Here is a 13,662-nt window from a genome sequence, read left to right on the forward strand (position 1 = left end):
CTGACTTGCACTGTTGCAACATGGAAAGATTGGATGTAATGTAGTGAAGGGAGATGTGGTAGGAAGCAAGAAGTGAAGATGGGCATAGAGAAGAATTAAAATGTCAAATAAGTAATTAATTTATTGCACAGGAAATTAGCTTATTTGTACTGGTTTTAAGCACTTAAATTAGACCTAAATTTTTCTAATTCCAGGCTTCAACGTGAGGAGGAAGAAGCGTATGCCAGTAGTCAGAGTACCCAAGGGGCACAGTCACTGACCTTTTCAAAATTTGAAGAAAAGAAAACCAATGAGAAAACACGAAAGGTCACTACTGTGAAGAAGTTCTTCACTGCTTCTTCCAGAACAGGAGCTAAGAAGGGTAACTTTCTCCTTTGCTTTTAATCATTCTGTACAACATGTTACGTTAAAAAATATTTTTGATAGATGTATTATACTAAAAGGCAGAGTAGTGCTCTGTGACTTGACTTTAAAACGTTGGAATAATTACGCTTCTGGAGAGCGATTGCTATATGTTAAGTCTTACTGAAAACACAGAAAAATGTGAGATTTTGGGTAATGTCAAACAATCTTTTAAACACAACAGTTCACTTCTAAACCTGTGGCCGTGTTTGTGTTGGTAACACAGGATTCCTTCCACTGAAGTGTATTGTAAATGTATGCCTGGTGGTGGTCTCCTAATGCGTTGCTGAGTGGAAGTATCTTGTTCGTATGACACACATTCTTAGTAGATTCGTGAGTCAGCTGTAGTGTAATACTGTCATTCAGGACTTGAAGGTTACAAGTAAGAATGATTAATGGCACTGATGTCTTTGCATAACAATAGCTTACATGAGCAAAAACTGGAAAATGCTAGACTCTAGAGGAGGCATTTCAGAAGAAAGAGCAACATTAATGTGTCTTAGCCTTATAGACAATGCATTTCCTTAATAAGAAATCCTAAATATGCCTGAATTTCATCTTAGAATTTGTCTTGGTGCATGGGCAGCAGCTGGCTAAATGAGGCATTCAGCTGTGTCTTAAAAAGTTTTTTTTACGCTCATCTTTCTCACTTTCCGTATTTTCTTTTTTTTATCCCCTTCACCATCTCTCCTGACGTGCTCCTGCTCTTGGTATCTTGCTTGCTTTTGCATTTGTTTCAGTGGCTCAAGAGAAAATCGTTAAGCAAGGACAGCTTGGGAGGGAGCGAAATGCTGATAACATTCTCAGGGATCTGAAGGAGATTTTTACTCCCTCCTGGGAACTGGCTTCCCCTACTGAAGGTAATGCAGTACAGCTTCAGCAAGCTGTCTGCTTGATTTTAGTAAGCTTACTTCTTAGTTGGGCTTTGCGAAATACAAACTAGGGTTGTGCCAGTTATAATTTGTGCTGTTGAATATGAAGATGACAAAAAAGGCAAGTCCAGCATCTTGAGGTGGACTTGAATCTAAACCAGTTCTTTGCTTTTTGGTAGGGAGAATATAGGGATAAAGCTGAAGCTTCTTTGAGCTCTACCTTAGTGTGACATCTGAAGGATTATGCAGTTTCAAAAAAATAAGAGTTTTGTAAGAAGTAGCTAGATCTTGTGCTGCTTCATATTTTTATCAAAAAATAATTCCAAGTTGCCATTATAAATCTGATTATAAGTTGAAACTACTTCAATTTAATAGTTCACACTTTAAGAACTTCTGCGTTCTCAAGACATCTCCAGATGTTTGTTATATTAATCAAGATGACAATTTCATATGAAGAGAAGACATACTGGTTTCATTTAAACCAAAAGGACACCAAAACCCTTGATGTAAACAGCTTTAGCATCTTGTCCTATGTTATTTGTTTGCACTTCTGACATGTTCTGCTGACTAAAGAAATTTGAAGATGTACCATTCTTTATTTTGCAAATTATATAAAGAAGGTGAATGGGTGTGCATAGTACACCTAATGACGAACCATTTTTTTGTATTCTTTGCTTGAACTCAGATCCACGACCATGGCACAACCATAGTGAATCACTGGAGTGCTAATGTTCTGCTGTGATAACTAGCATTTTTGTAGAATGCATTGAGAAAGATTTTAATATTAATAGTGTTTATTCTTTGTAAAGGTGATCCTTTCTTAACTCTCCTCATACTCTTTCTTCTCATTTTGGCGTATCTCCTCTACTAGGTTCTCTTTAACTTGTTCAAATGGAATTTCTTTTCTGTCATCAGCTTCTTTCTAGTCAGATTTAGTTCTTTTAGAGTACATGACAAAGCTAAAAGTGTTTTGTTGGTGAAAGTACGTTTGTTCCTGAAGTCCTTAGTAATCAGTGTGTAGTGTATAAATTCATTTTCCTTTAATCAGGATTTCAACATGGAGATTAATGAAGCTGCAATATTTCTGAGAGACTACATGTAGTTCTTGGTGTAACTTATTAAAAAGACAGTTCATCCTAACATTCAATTTTTTTAATGCCTACATTAACAGTAATCTGCCTCAGTTGACTACATCTCTCTAGTAACTAAAAAATAATGTGTTTTAAATTTGTGACTGAAAAAATCATATTCATATTCCTTAAAATCAAAAAGCGGAATGAGGTTCATTATTTTTATAATACAGTGAACTCAGTGTTGGAATAAGTAAATAAATCTTCAACTGTTCTTTGAAATTAAGTCAGTAATTAGTCATGGGAAAAAAAAATCTTATAATTCTACCCTTTCAAAAGTGGATCTGCTTTCTTTGTTTTGTTATTTCAAGACTATACTTTCTGCTTACTGGTTATGTAATATTAAAGGTGAAAAATTTAGATCAACATATAATAAGGGTTGCTGTTCAGCTTGAATACTGTACAGGCATTCTGCTTTGAATCTTAGGTGTAAAGAAGACTGGAGGAAATCCTCTCTGGAAAAGGGTTCTCGTGTAACTAGAAAGGAGGTTGATTTACACTTTCTATCTTCATTGCTACAGTTGGAATTTAAATATTTGCAAACCTTTTCCATTGTTATCACTTACATACCATAAATGTTTTAATGGTACCTGACCAAATTATTATCCAGGGAGGGTTATGCTGAAGTGTAGAGGTCCGAACAAGTCTTGTGCGTTGGTCAGATGATCAGTGCTTGTTAGTCACTGGATCATACAGCTTTCAATTTACTATAGTGCTGGATCTCTTTAAAAGCAAATAACCACAAACGAACAAAAAAAACCCCGATAAACTACCTCAAAGTCCAAATTAAACATACCAACTTAAATACGCTAATCCCATTTATTTCCTTTTATTTTGGAGTTCTGCATGTGTGCTTACTGAAACAAGGATTTTTTTGTTGTGCATGTTAGTATTTTCAGATTGAAAGATACGCTTGTATCATGTTGACCGTCAATATTTTCATGTTTTCTGTCTTTCTGCTGCTTGCTTTTGTTCATGTTCATTTACATAATCTCTATTCAATCCTTCATTTTGAACAGTGTTGGCTGGCAAATTGAAAGGTGGGTGAACTAAACTTGGGTAGTGAAGGTATTGGATCAGTACAATGAACTTGCAACGTATACCTTGGAAAGTCAGATGTGTTTGTGTGGAAAAAACCCCGTGGTTGCAGCTATATAAACTTGCATCCAGTGCTGTGTGCAGTCTGTGTTCCTCCCTCCTTCTTGAGTGCCAAGCAAATTCTTCCTTGAACAGACTTGGTGCTTCTGCTCTTGCTGAAACACAAATGGCCAAGTTCTCATTTGCACTGCAGGTGTGATTCGGTGACATCTGCTGCCTAGCAAAGAAGGGCTGATGCGTTTACACCAACCTCATGCTGCTCTTCCTTGTTTTGTGCTGCTGCCGCTGCTCCTGTAACCTGGTGGGAAACCAGCTTGGGGAGCTGATCAAGCTGAAAAATAACCCCATAAGAAACACTGATTTCTGACTAGGACTGCCCCAAACTACTACTCCCTGAGTTAGTTCATGAGCCAGTTGAATAAATACTTGTGTTGGTGCAAGCAAAGGAGCAGGAATATAAAAGTGAGGGAGAATGGAAAAGAGACAACTCCATTATCTTAAACTGCTGCAGAATCCCATCTGGAAGCCTTGATCTTATAAGAAGATACCTTACCTGGGAATGAAAATGTAAGAAACCTGAAAGCAAACCCATGTTACAGTGATTTGCTAATATAAAAAGGCCATTAGTGTAAATGGGTGTGTGGCTATAAATGTTTCACTTCAGTGGAATACTTGATTTCCTAGAGTTCTGTTTAGTAATATCCAGCATTTCACTGGTAAAGCTTGAGAAATGCTCATTCGTCTGCACAGTTGAAAAAAAAACAACCTGAAGTTTTAAGACACATTAAATGCTTCCTGAATTCAACCATCGGTGTAAAAAAGCTAATCTGATGTGCCCAAATTTTCCCAGCAGAGATCCAAGAAGCCAAGGCTCCCAGCCCTTCTATAAACAGGCAGGCTAGCATCGAGACAGATCGAGTATCCAAGGAATTCATAGAATTTCTCAAGACATATCATAAGCCTGGACAAGATATCTATAAGCAATGTAAACTATTTTTGGACACAATGAATCATAAAAGGGTAAGTTTTGCATGTCTTTTACATAAATAAAATAAGAAAATCAGGGAGAGCTGGAGAAAATGTTACACTTCTTCCAGCAGTTTGGTCTTCATATGTTGTATACAGGAGTCTTCAGCTGATATACTTAGTCAAATGAAGATCTAGTGGCAGTCTTAGATTCTGAATGCCTTGCTTTTTGGTATGGTATGTGACCAAAGTAACCCTCCAACCCCAGCATCTCGGGTATCTTGAGAGAACTTTCCTTTGCATCCCAAATGAACTACTTCTGAATAAATCCCACATAAATTAGTCCGTTGAACAAACAATTTTCTAGATAAATATGACTTGTGGAAATTATAATGTATCACTTAATGAGTTTTTAGATATCTTAAGTCTAAAAAGTTATAAAGATAATACAGTATCAAACCACACGTCTCCTTTTGTTTGGGGAAGAGGAATTTGACTGTGCTTTTTTTGTAATATAGAATAAGGGTTACGTCTTCATTCTCCATAAAAAAATTTAATGTTCTTGAAATATTAATGTGTCTGTAGTGCCATCTATGGTTGAAATGAGTCAGTATTCAACACACTGTTGTTTTTTTTTCCCTTCTTCTTCCCTTACCTGTCCTATTTAATATGTAGTTACTCAAATTATATCCTCAAATTGGACTGGAAATTAAAGGCAGTTCTGTTGGAACCGTACATGCCCTCCACTTTGAAAACATACTGAAGTTCTTTTTTTCTTTTAGAACTGATTCATTCCAAGCATAGAGTTTGTGAAGATAGTGTGTTGTTATTATTGGTTATAAACACTGGAGGTACTCTCATTTTCTACTTCTTTGATAGTTTGTGCTAGTCAAAAAGAAGTCTTTCTCAAAATACACAGTTTGCTACTACACATAAACCAGCCTGAGATGTATTCAGGGTAACTGTCTAGTTTTTGGCTTTAGAGAATTCAGAAATTAAGTTCTCTCCATTTTTTTTTTTTTTAATATATTGTTTTATGCTGCCATTTAATGGTGAAAAGTGACTTGATGGGTGAAGTTAATTTTAACCCTTCAAAACTCTGTTATGTTCTTCAGTAGCTCAGTTAATGCTCAAAAGACAATGATGTTTCACAAATAACATTGTGAATATATTTCATAGTAACTTTATCATTAGAAGCGTTTACTGTATAGCTATTCTTTCAAATTATGATTTAAGTTCTTGGTTTTTTGATATACTGTATGTCATCTTTTAAAAAGAGAAAATTGGGAGCAAGCGTGCTGCTTAATAGTTTATGTTACTTTGTCACTGTTACTCAGGGATGTGTCTAGGGAAAATGGCATTGCACCTGTCCAATTCCACTGCTAATGTACATCTGTTGAGTAAATAAACGTAAGTCTTTCACATGTTGAAGAGCCAGTATGTCTTGGTTTCTTATATTTTTGAATATAATTTAGCCAACATAAACACCTCTGAGGATACATTTGCATTCTCAGACTATTACTGCAGCTGGACACTTTCCTTAAACAAAAGCAAAACATCAGAGGCATTGCTGCCATTTCTTCCACACTTGCACACTTAATCAGTTTTCTGTTACAGGACTTAAGTATTGAGGAGCAATCTGAATGTGCCCAGGACTTCTATCAAAATGTAGCAGAGAAATTACAGACACGTTGGAAAGGTATCAGGTTCCTCTTCCTCACATCTTACTGCTGAAAAATAAATTATTTGAGGATAAAGCCTCTTGCATTTTCAAGTAAAACCGAAGCATTCCTAACCAGCTTTCAGAAATGTTGCTAACAAATTCTTGTACCATAGTTAGAACTACTAGTTCTATAAAGTTTTGCAGTCTAAATTATTTGCTTTTACAGGTTTTTCTTAAACTCACAGTTAAATGTGAATCAGTTGTTTTCACGTCTTGTTTTAAATTCAATACTATTTGTTTAAAACTGAAGTTGAATGTGTAGCCTCAACCCAATTAACAGGCTGTGAGCCTTACGTTACACTGTAATGCACAGGAGGCCAGTGAGAGGGGAGTGTTTCTGTTGCAGACTGCTTTTATGTCCCTGGTATGTAAGTGGCACTGCTTAAACATAGCCAGGGATTTTTTTTGAGACATAAACAGGAACAGAGGATTTGGAAGACCTTACTGGATTTATTCTCAAAGGCTGTATTTTTGAGAATATACTCTTGTAAGCTACAAGCAGCTGAACCTGATTTGTGTGTTGAATGTGCTAAAGGAATGTCCTTTATTTTGAACCTATGGATGTACTTACTTTGGCATGTCACTATGATGTTCTTACCATTATATTTTTACTTCTGCTGCAGAGAGTGAAAATACTCCAAGTATATCCATTATTTATTAACTCAGGTTGGTTCAAGTCAGCAGCACTGATTTGGTGATATTAGGACCAAAGTATTAAATCTTCAAAAAAACCATGGAATACTTCTATTTACTGTATGGGGGGTGGGATTTGTACCTTTCAGTGCCGCCTGAAAAAGTTGAGAAAGCGATGGATCAGATTGAAAAATACATTATGACTCGACAGTATAAATATGTCTTTTGCCCTGAAACAACTGATGATGAGAAGAAAGATCTTGCTGTCCAGAAGAGAATCAGGTAAGTCTTCTAAAGAAAAATAATTGAGTAATCCACAGTCCTGTAAACGAACTCTGAATGAAGCATGTTAAAAATATTTTGCTGTGCACACAAAAATGGCAAGCTTTTTAACTAGAAAGAGTTAAAAACACTTTATTTAAGAAACAGAAGGAATTAATAGGATGAATAATGAAAGCTACTATGCTAAGAAAACTAATTGGTTTGCTTTTGTTAGATTATAGCAAAAAAACATATTTTTTCTGGAAATAAATTACCTCAGTGGAATAAACTAGCTTATGACTGGACTAGTGCCTCATTTACACAAAGCACTCCTTGTGCCTTGAATTCGAGAAGCAGCTGGTTTCAGACACCTGAATGTTACTGGTACAGAACAGTTTAACTTTTTTTTTTTTTCCTTGTCATAGGGCTTTGCACTGGGTAACTCCACAAATGCTGTGTGTTCCTGTCAATGAAGAAATTCCAGAAGTCTCCGATATGGTTGTAAAAGCAATTACAGGTTTGTGAATGATGAAGTTTACATTTACAGCTTTAAATTTCATATCTCTTGCTCATAAAGATTATTTTCTGCTGTCATCAGAAAGGGGTCCAGGCTTTTAGATTTGCAGTAGTCTTTGTGGTATTGGACACAAATACATCATCTGTGAAGCGGGAATAATTTTTCTACCAGAGAAGTGTTTACGCTTACCTCATCTATTTGAAATACTTGAACTGAACCAAGAGAAGGTTGAATAAACAGATACTTTTATGGAACAGCAAGTACCGCAGATAAAAAAGATGCAATAGTAGTATTGTTCAGTAAGTCTCCTACTCATTCAGGTGTCTGATCAATATGGTCTTAATGATTTGAGAACTTTTTTATCTTACAGATATAATCGAAATGGATTCAAAGCGTGTCCCTCGTGATAAATTAGCATGCATCACCAAGTGCAGCAAGCATATATTTAATGCTATTAAAATCACAAAAAATGAACCAGCTTCTGCTGATGACTTTCTTCCAACACTTATATACATTGTTTTGAAGGGAAACCCACCCCGTCTGCAGTCTAACATCCAGTATATAACACGCTTCTGTAATCCAAGCAGGTTGATGACGGGAGAAGATGGCTACTATTTTACCAATCTGGTAAGTGCAGGAATAATGTTGAAGTTTTATACAACAAGATTGTCTTTTATTTGGATGTGGGAATATCCAGTAAAGGCAAACACAGCATAACGTAGAAGGAAAACTAAAACTAATCTTCAAATAGTGGTTGAGGTTACTCAAAGTACAGCAAGCTCTTCTGTTTTATATCTCCTCTGTCTTCCTTCTCTGCTTTCCAAACCAGACAGTGCTTTGATTTCTTTATAATATTAAACCCTTTATTTGAATAGTCAGATTCTAAGAGTTGGGTATATTTTTATCCTGTAAGGACATAAGTACTTTCTGTTCCTAAAATCCTGAGTTTGGACTGTGCAGATGTTACAGATGCGAAATTCCCCATTTAAGCCCATGAGAGTTTATCTCTTGAAAGGAGTGCAGAATTAGGCCATTAATGTGTGGAGGTGAACAGGCTTTTTAAAGCTTCTACAGGAGGCATTTATTGGTGTGCTTGTTTATATTAGAAGAAATTATGATTATGAACCTGGCTGCTCTGCATTTCATCATAAAGCAATTCTTGAGGGAAAATATGTAGTTGAATTAAATGCTTGGGATGTTAAAAAGTACTTTCAGTAGGAGAGCATCCACAAGGTAAGATGGGCATTTGACATTCCTTCCTTCAGAAAATGAGTAGAGCGTAGCAGATCTCTGCTGATCTGATTAGTAAATATTAATATAGTGCTCTTGTCTAGTTGTCATGTTCTTTCTGTTCTCTCACCTCCAAAATGCAGTGACCCTGAGGTTTGTAATGTACGTTATCCAGTGTTCCATCCAGTACATGTACCACTATTCAGCTGAAGTGGAGATTTCCTGTATTGTTCTCCCAGTTTTTGACTTCTTCAAACTTCGGGGAGAGGAAAGAGGCGTATGAACTGTCTGATATAGTTAGCTTCTGGAAAAACTCTTTAGGAGCGATTTCTTGAGGCATTTAATACAATAATCAGTTACTGGTCTATAACAGTAGGGTAAAAAATAGAACACATACATTCCAACCTGTAGCTTGCAGTGATACTTACTGTCTGTTTTGTTTGTAGTGCTGTGCTGTGGCCTTCATTGAAAAACTGGATGCTCAGTCTTTAAACCTAAGCCAAGAAGATTTTGATCGTTTTATGACTGGTCAGACATCCCCGAAGAAGCAAGAATCTGACAGTTTTTCACCTGATGTGTGCCTGGGTGTTAAGCAAATGTATAAAAACTTAGACCTCCTATCTCAGTTGAATGAGAGACAGGAAAGAATTGTCAGTGAAGCCAAGAAGCTTGAGAAAGACCTAATAGATTGGACTGATGGAATTACAAAGGAAGTCCAAGATATTGTTGAGAAATATCCATTAGAAATAAAACCAAAAAATCAAGCCTTAGCAGCTATTGACTCTGAAAATGTGGAGAACGACAAGCTGCCCCCACCACTGCAGCCTCAGGTTTATGCAGGATAATTATCAGTGTTAACTTTGAAACGCATCATTATCCTTACCTAGTACTATCTGCTACTTGGGAAGGGAAGTAAATTTAAGGCTAGAAATCAGATGAGCTTAAATCAGTACATTTTTAAAGGTACATTTTTTTTTTTGTTAAGTGTAATGAATTGTATTTATTTTAGTCAGGTAGATTTCTATTAGGCTTTTGTGGGGGTTTTGAAATGAATTTAAATTTTCTACACAAACTGGTGTAATTTTTAAGCAACACTAGTCCATTTACATCTTTCCTGAAAGCTTCCTTCTAGGCATGCACTTACTTGTTTTTAATAATTAGTTTAACTTGAATTCAAGTTCCAGCAGAAACTTGAAAGGTACCAATGTTAGTCTGAATTTATTCTGTAGCTGTAAAGATTAAATATATATTGTAAAATATGTAAAATTGTAAATAGATATAAAATCTAATGTCTCAACTGTGCATGACATCTTGTGTATGAGTGGAAATGATACAAAAGTGTTCATTTTAGCACCTTTCAGTTAAATCACGTTGCAGTATAAAGGCAAGTACACTGTTAATGTTTCAGTAAGCAGGATGGTATAACTGATGAATTACAGTCAGTGAGGATATTGTTGTAATGATTTGAAAACTTGACACTCATCTCAATCTGCTCTGTAAAAAAAAAAAAGTGCTATTTAAAAATATGACATTTCTTCATGTAAACGTTCTCTCTGCTTTGTCAGTACACCTGATAGCCTTCAGTGGTGCATATAAGTGCTGATATTACTACTTTTGAAGAGAATGTTGAGCCAGGCTTCAGAACTAGGAAGAAATATTTGTATTAAAAATTGCATAGTGTGGAACAAAAAGGGGGAGGGGAGGAGATAGTGCAAGAGTTGCACCAAAAGTGGCTTTCTTTTCTGGTATCGCCTAGTAATTTCCATCAGTGGGCTAGGTCTTGATTGCTTTTTTGACAATCCTGGTAGATAAATAAGTTCATATAATTAGAGGCTGCTTTTTAGAAGAAGCATGAGCCATTGCTCTGAGCAGAAAAGTGCACTTTATTTTCACAAAATATCAGTCTTCTGATATTTAGCGACCCTCTTTAGCAAAGGGACTTACCTTGCTAAAGCGTTGAACATCAAGGTAAATATGGCTTTATGTCACCGAAAGTTTAGATCGGTGTGTTTCAACAATAATAGCTCACTCCGCAAAAAGTAACCTCTTGCAATATAACTTTTTTATGCCAGTGAAACATTTTATATATCATTTTAAATATCTTCCAGTTAATCCAGTCTGCCATGACCTGTTTGTGTACCTGAGATATCTAACATAAAGCTACTTAGCTTGAACTACTTTTAAGCAATGTTGAATTCTTACCATCAAGGAGGAAAGTACCTACCTCTTTATTACGTTCCACTGCTTTAAAAACACTGCTATTTTAAATTTGCACTGCAATAATTTCAGACCACAACTGTGATTTGTCCCTTTTTGTCAAATGTATTTAGCCTTATGAACTATGCATTCCTAGTGTTTCAGAGATAACCAGTTACCCAAAACTCCACTGCTGAGGTGAAGCAATGAGCTAATTGGATGATCACAAGAAATTAGATTATTTAATGTATCCATGTGTCACTGCGCCCAAATTGCTTAGAATCTGACCAGTGCTTGCAGTAAATAATACGGTAAAGTCTTTATTTTCTTTATAAACACTAGGTGCTAATTCTGATATCCAGGTACACAGGTTTTCCTGAGGGAGGGGTGGGGGAAAAAGGCAAACTTTTAGCTATTGTGTAAATTGCCATGTTTAAATAAAAGTGTGTACATTATACCCTTGTTAATGAGTTCCTAAAAATCTCGTCACTGGGTTTTGTTATGCTGTTAATGATTAATGTGAATATAATTGTGACTGCTTCTGCATTCTCTCTGTTTTGGGAGACACAATTCTTAGTCATTCAAGTGCAAGTCTAGGTAACAATGTCTTTTTCTTTGCAGAAAGATAATTGTAGTGATTAAGTACTTAAGAACGACTTGCTAGTGCATTTGTAACTAAAGTGTCTCTTATTCATATGCCATCTTGTTACCAAGCCACTAAAGTGGGAGTGTTTTCAGCAGACAAATCCTCCGAATCTCCCCGTAAGGCAGGTAAGATGGATTTCCAAACCCCACCTAAAAGTTAGCAAGCAGGAGTGGTTCACTCCTAGCCTTAGTATAGCCTGAGTAGTAGCAACGCTGGGAGTAGCTTTCACAGGAACTTGCATTCTACTGTTTGAGTAACTAGACTGTTTAAGACCTTGTCAATATTTTATTAGGGAAATGACCTGTCCGTAGGTAAAACAGGTGAATAGTTTTGTCTTGCTTAAAAGTAAGATAGTTCAGTTGCCCTAGTAATAACTGCAGAGTATCTTTCCAGTGTTTGAAAATTCAGGCGGGGCAAGCCATCATGCACAGGGCACTGTGAGGTGCTGCTTGCTGAGCTGGGAAGATGCTGTGTCAGTTCTGGGCTCAGCATGAGCTGATGAACCCTCTAGTAAGCAGTACCAGATCGGCTTGGTTCTGCGCCTTGCTGTAGTATAAGGATGCTCTGGTCCCACAGGCAAGTTTGGGCTAAGATACAGTGAGGGACCCCAGCGATGCAAAGAGTTATGAAATAGTATCGATGAAGAAGTTACTTGTGAACCAGAGTTCTTAACTGAAATACTATCTTAGAGCGAATTGGAATACAGGCTGCTGTGCTTTGCTGACAGTCACAGTGTCAGAAATTGTTTTTTTCAACAGCCCACTACTAGTGCAGTATAACTGAAAATGAAGACTGTACAGCTCATTACTAGGAATCGGAACTTATGTTGTAAACTACTTCTTTGCATGTGAACTCCCTATTTATTTTGCTGTAGTAAAGAAGATACTTTACAGGAAGTACTGGTTAATTAAACTGTGCATCATCTTTGATTTCTCGTAACTGAATTATGAAATTAAATTGATTCTTCTACCCAGTTATCATCTATGTTTACAAATTCTCTGGTGTATATTCTGTTGTGGCTGGGTATCTCATGCTTGAAGTAGAGAGGCACAGACAGATGCCGATACGTACTATTTAGTACTAGTGCTATTTAACAGCAATTTGAAAAAAAAGGGTTAAGAGGGTTGTGGGGAGGAGCAGCAGTGTACCATCTGATGAATAACTGAACCTTGGAGGCTCATATGCTATAGTGGCTGCAACCCAAGACAAAACAGTTTAATACTTCATCTGGGTGTCCAGTAGGAGATTAATGTGTCCTTTTCCTTTATCTACAGCCGCCATCCTTTTGTCAGAGATGTGTGCAGAACTAGTGTATATGATTTTTTTTAATTGTCTGAGAGGTGTCCCAAATGTGCATTGGCAATACTACCTCCTGCCTTCCAAAAGCCTCAGTCAAGAGGAGTCATTAACTAACGAGAGTAATTCAGTACTGTCCTTAGACATCTTGGAAGACGGGGGGGTGATTTCTGATCTTCAGGAAAATACTGTAGTGTTACCTTTTCAAAGTACCGTTGCAACTGTTTACAGGTGCTTTCCCTGCAGTGTGTCAAAGTGCTGCTGGTGGGGTCAGGGATGGATGTACAGACCCTGGCTGTAACTTGCAGGGTGTTACAGCGGGGTTATGATGGAGTAACTGGCTAAAACGTTTTGGTAGTGCTGGAGGGCGGTGAGTGGTGTTACCTCCCGCTGGATCATGGCCCCTTGCCTCCTGCCCCTTCCCTGGATGCCACAGGGAAAAGCCTGGCTCTGTGCCCTTTGCCCATCCCTCCACCACCTCCGTCGCGCTTTGCCGGGTCTGCTCCACTGTGTTACACCTCCCAGGTGCCAGACTTTACATTCTCCTAGTGTGCACGTCATTACAATTAAAATGTTATTCTCATTTGTTCTGTTGAGCCCTCTGCCTTAAGGATTTAAGGATTTAATCCTGAACGATTTTAGGCATTGGACAAACGATTTTAGGCATTGGACGCTTTTTTTTTTTTTGGAAG

The 13,662-nt window shown here is 37.0% G+C and overlaps 1 protein-coding gene across 3 annotated transcripts in view; it reads left to right on the forward strand.

Annotated features, from left to right (window-relative positions):
- RABGEF1 (RAB guanine nucleotide exchange factor (GEF) 1) overlaps positions 1-9,950 on the forward strand; it is a 12,415-nt gene extending 2,465 nt beyond the window's left edge. The window contains exons 2-10 of one of the 3 annotated variants that reach the window (XM_009700554.1): positions 195-361; positions 1,143-1,262; positions 3,424-3,444; positions 4,356-4,522; positions 6,086-6,167; positions 6,974-7,106; positions 7,511-7,602; positions 7,973-8,229; positions 9,279-9,950. In XM_009700554.1, the coding sequence (XP_009698856.1) occupies positions 195-361; positions 1,143-1,262; positions 3,424-3,444; positions 4,356-4,522; positions 6,086-6,167; positions 6,974-7,106; positions 7,511-7,602; positions 7,973-8,229; positions 9,279-9,677 (1,438 nt within the window). In that variant the 3' untranslated portion in view covers positions 9,678-9,950. Of the gene's footprint in view, positions 1-194; positions 362-1,142; positions 1,263-3,423; positions 3,445-4,352; positions 4,523-6,085; positions 6,168-6,973; positions 7,107-7,510; positions 7,603-7,972; positions 8,230-9,278 lie in introns of all 3 variants that reach the window. The other 2 variants (XM_009700555.1, XM_009700556.1) reach the window with 2 other exon arrangements.
- Positions 9,951-13,662: the final 3,712 nt, after the last annotated feature.

This window comes from Cariama cristata, unplaced genomic scaffold, assembly GCF_000690535.1.
Source record: "Cariama cristata isolate BGI_N322 unplaced genomic scaffold, ASM69053v1 scaffold32285, whole genome shotgun sequence".
NCBI lineage: Eukaryota > Metazoa > Chordata > Aves > Cariamiformes > Cariamidae > Cariama > Cariama cristata.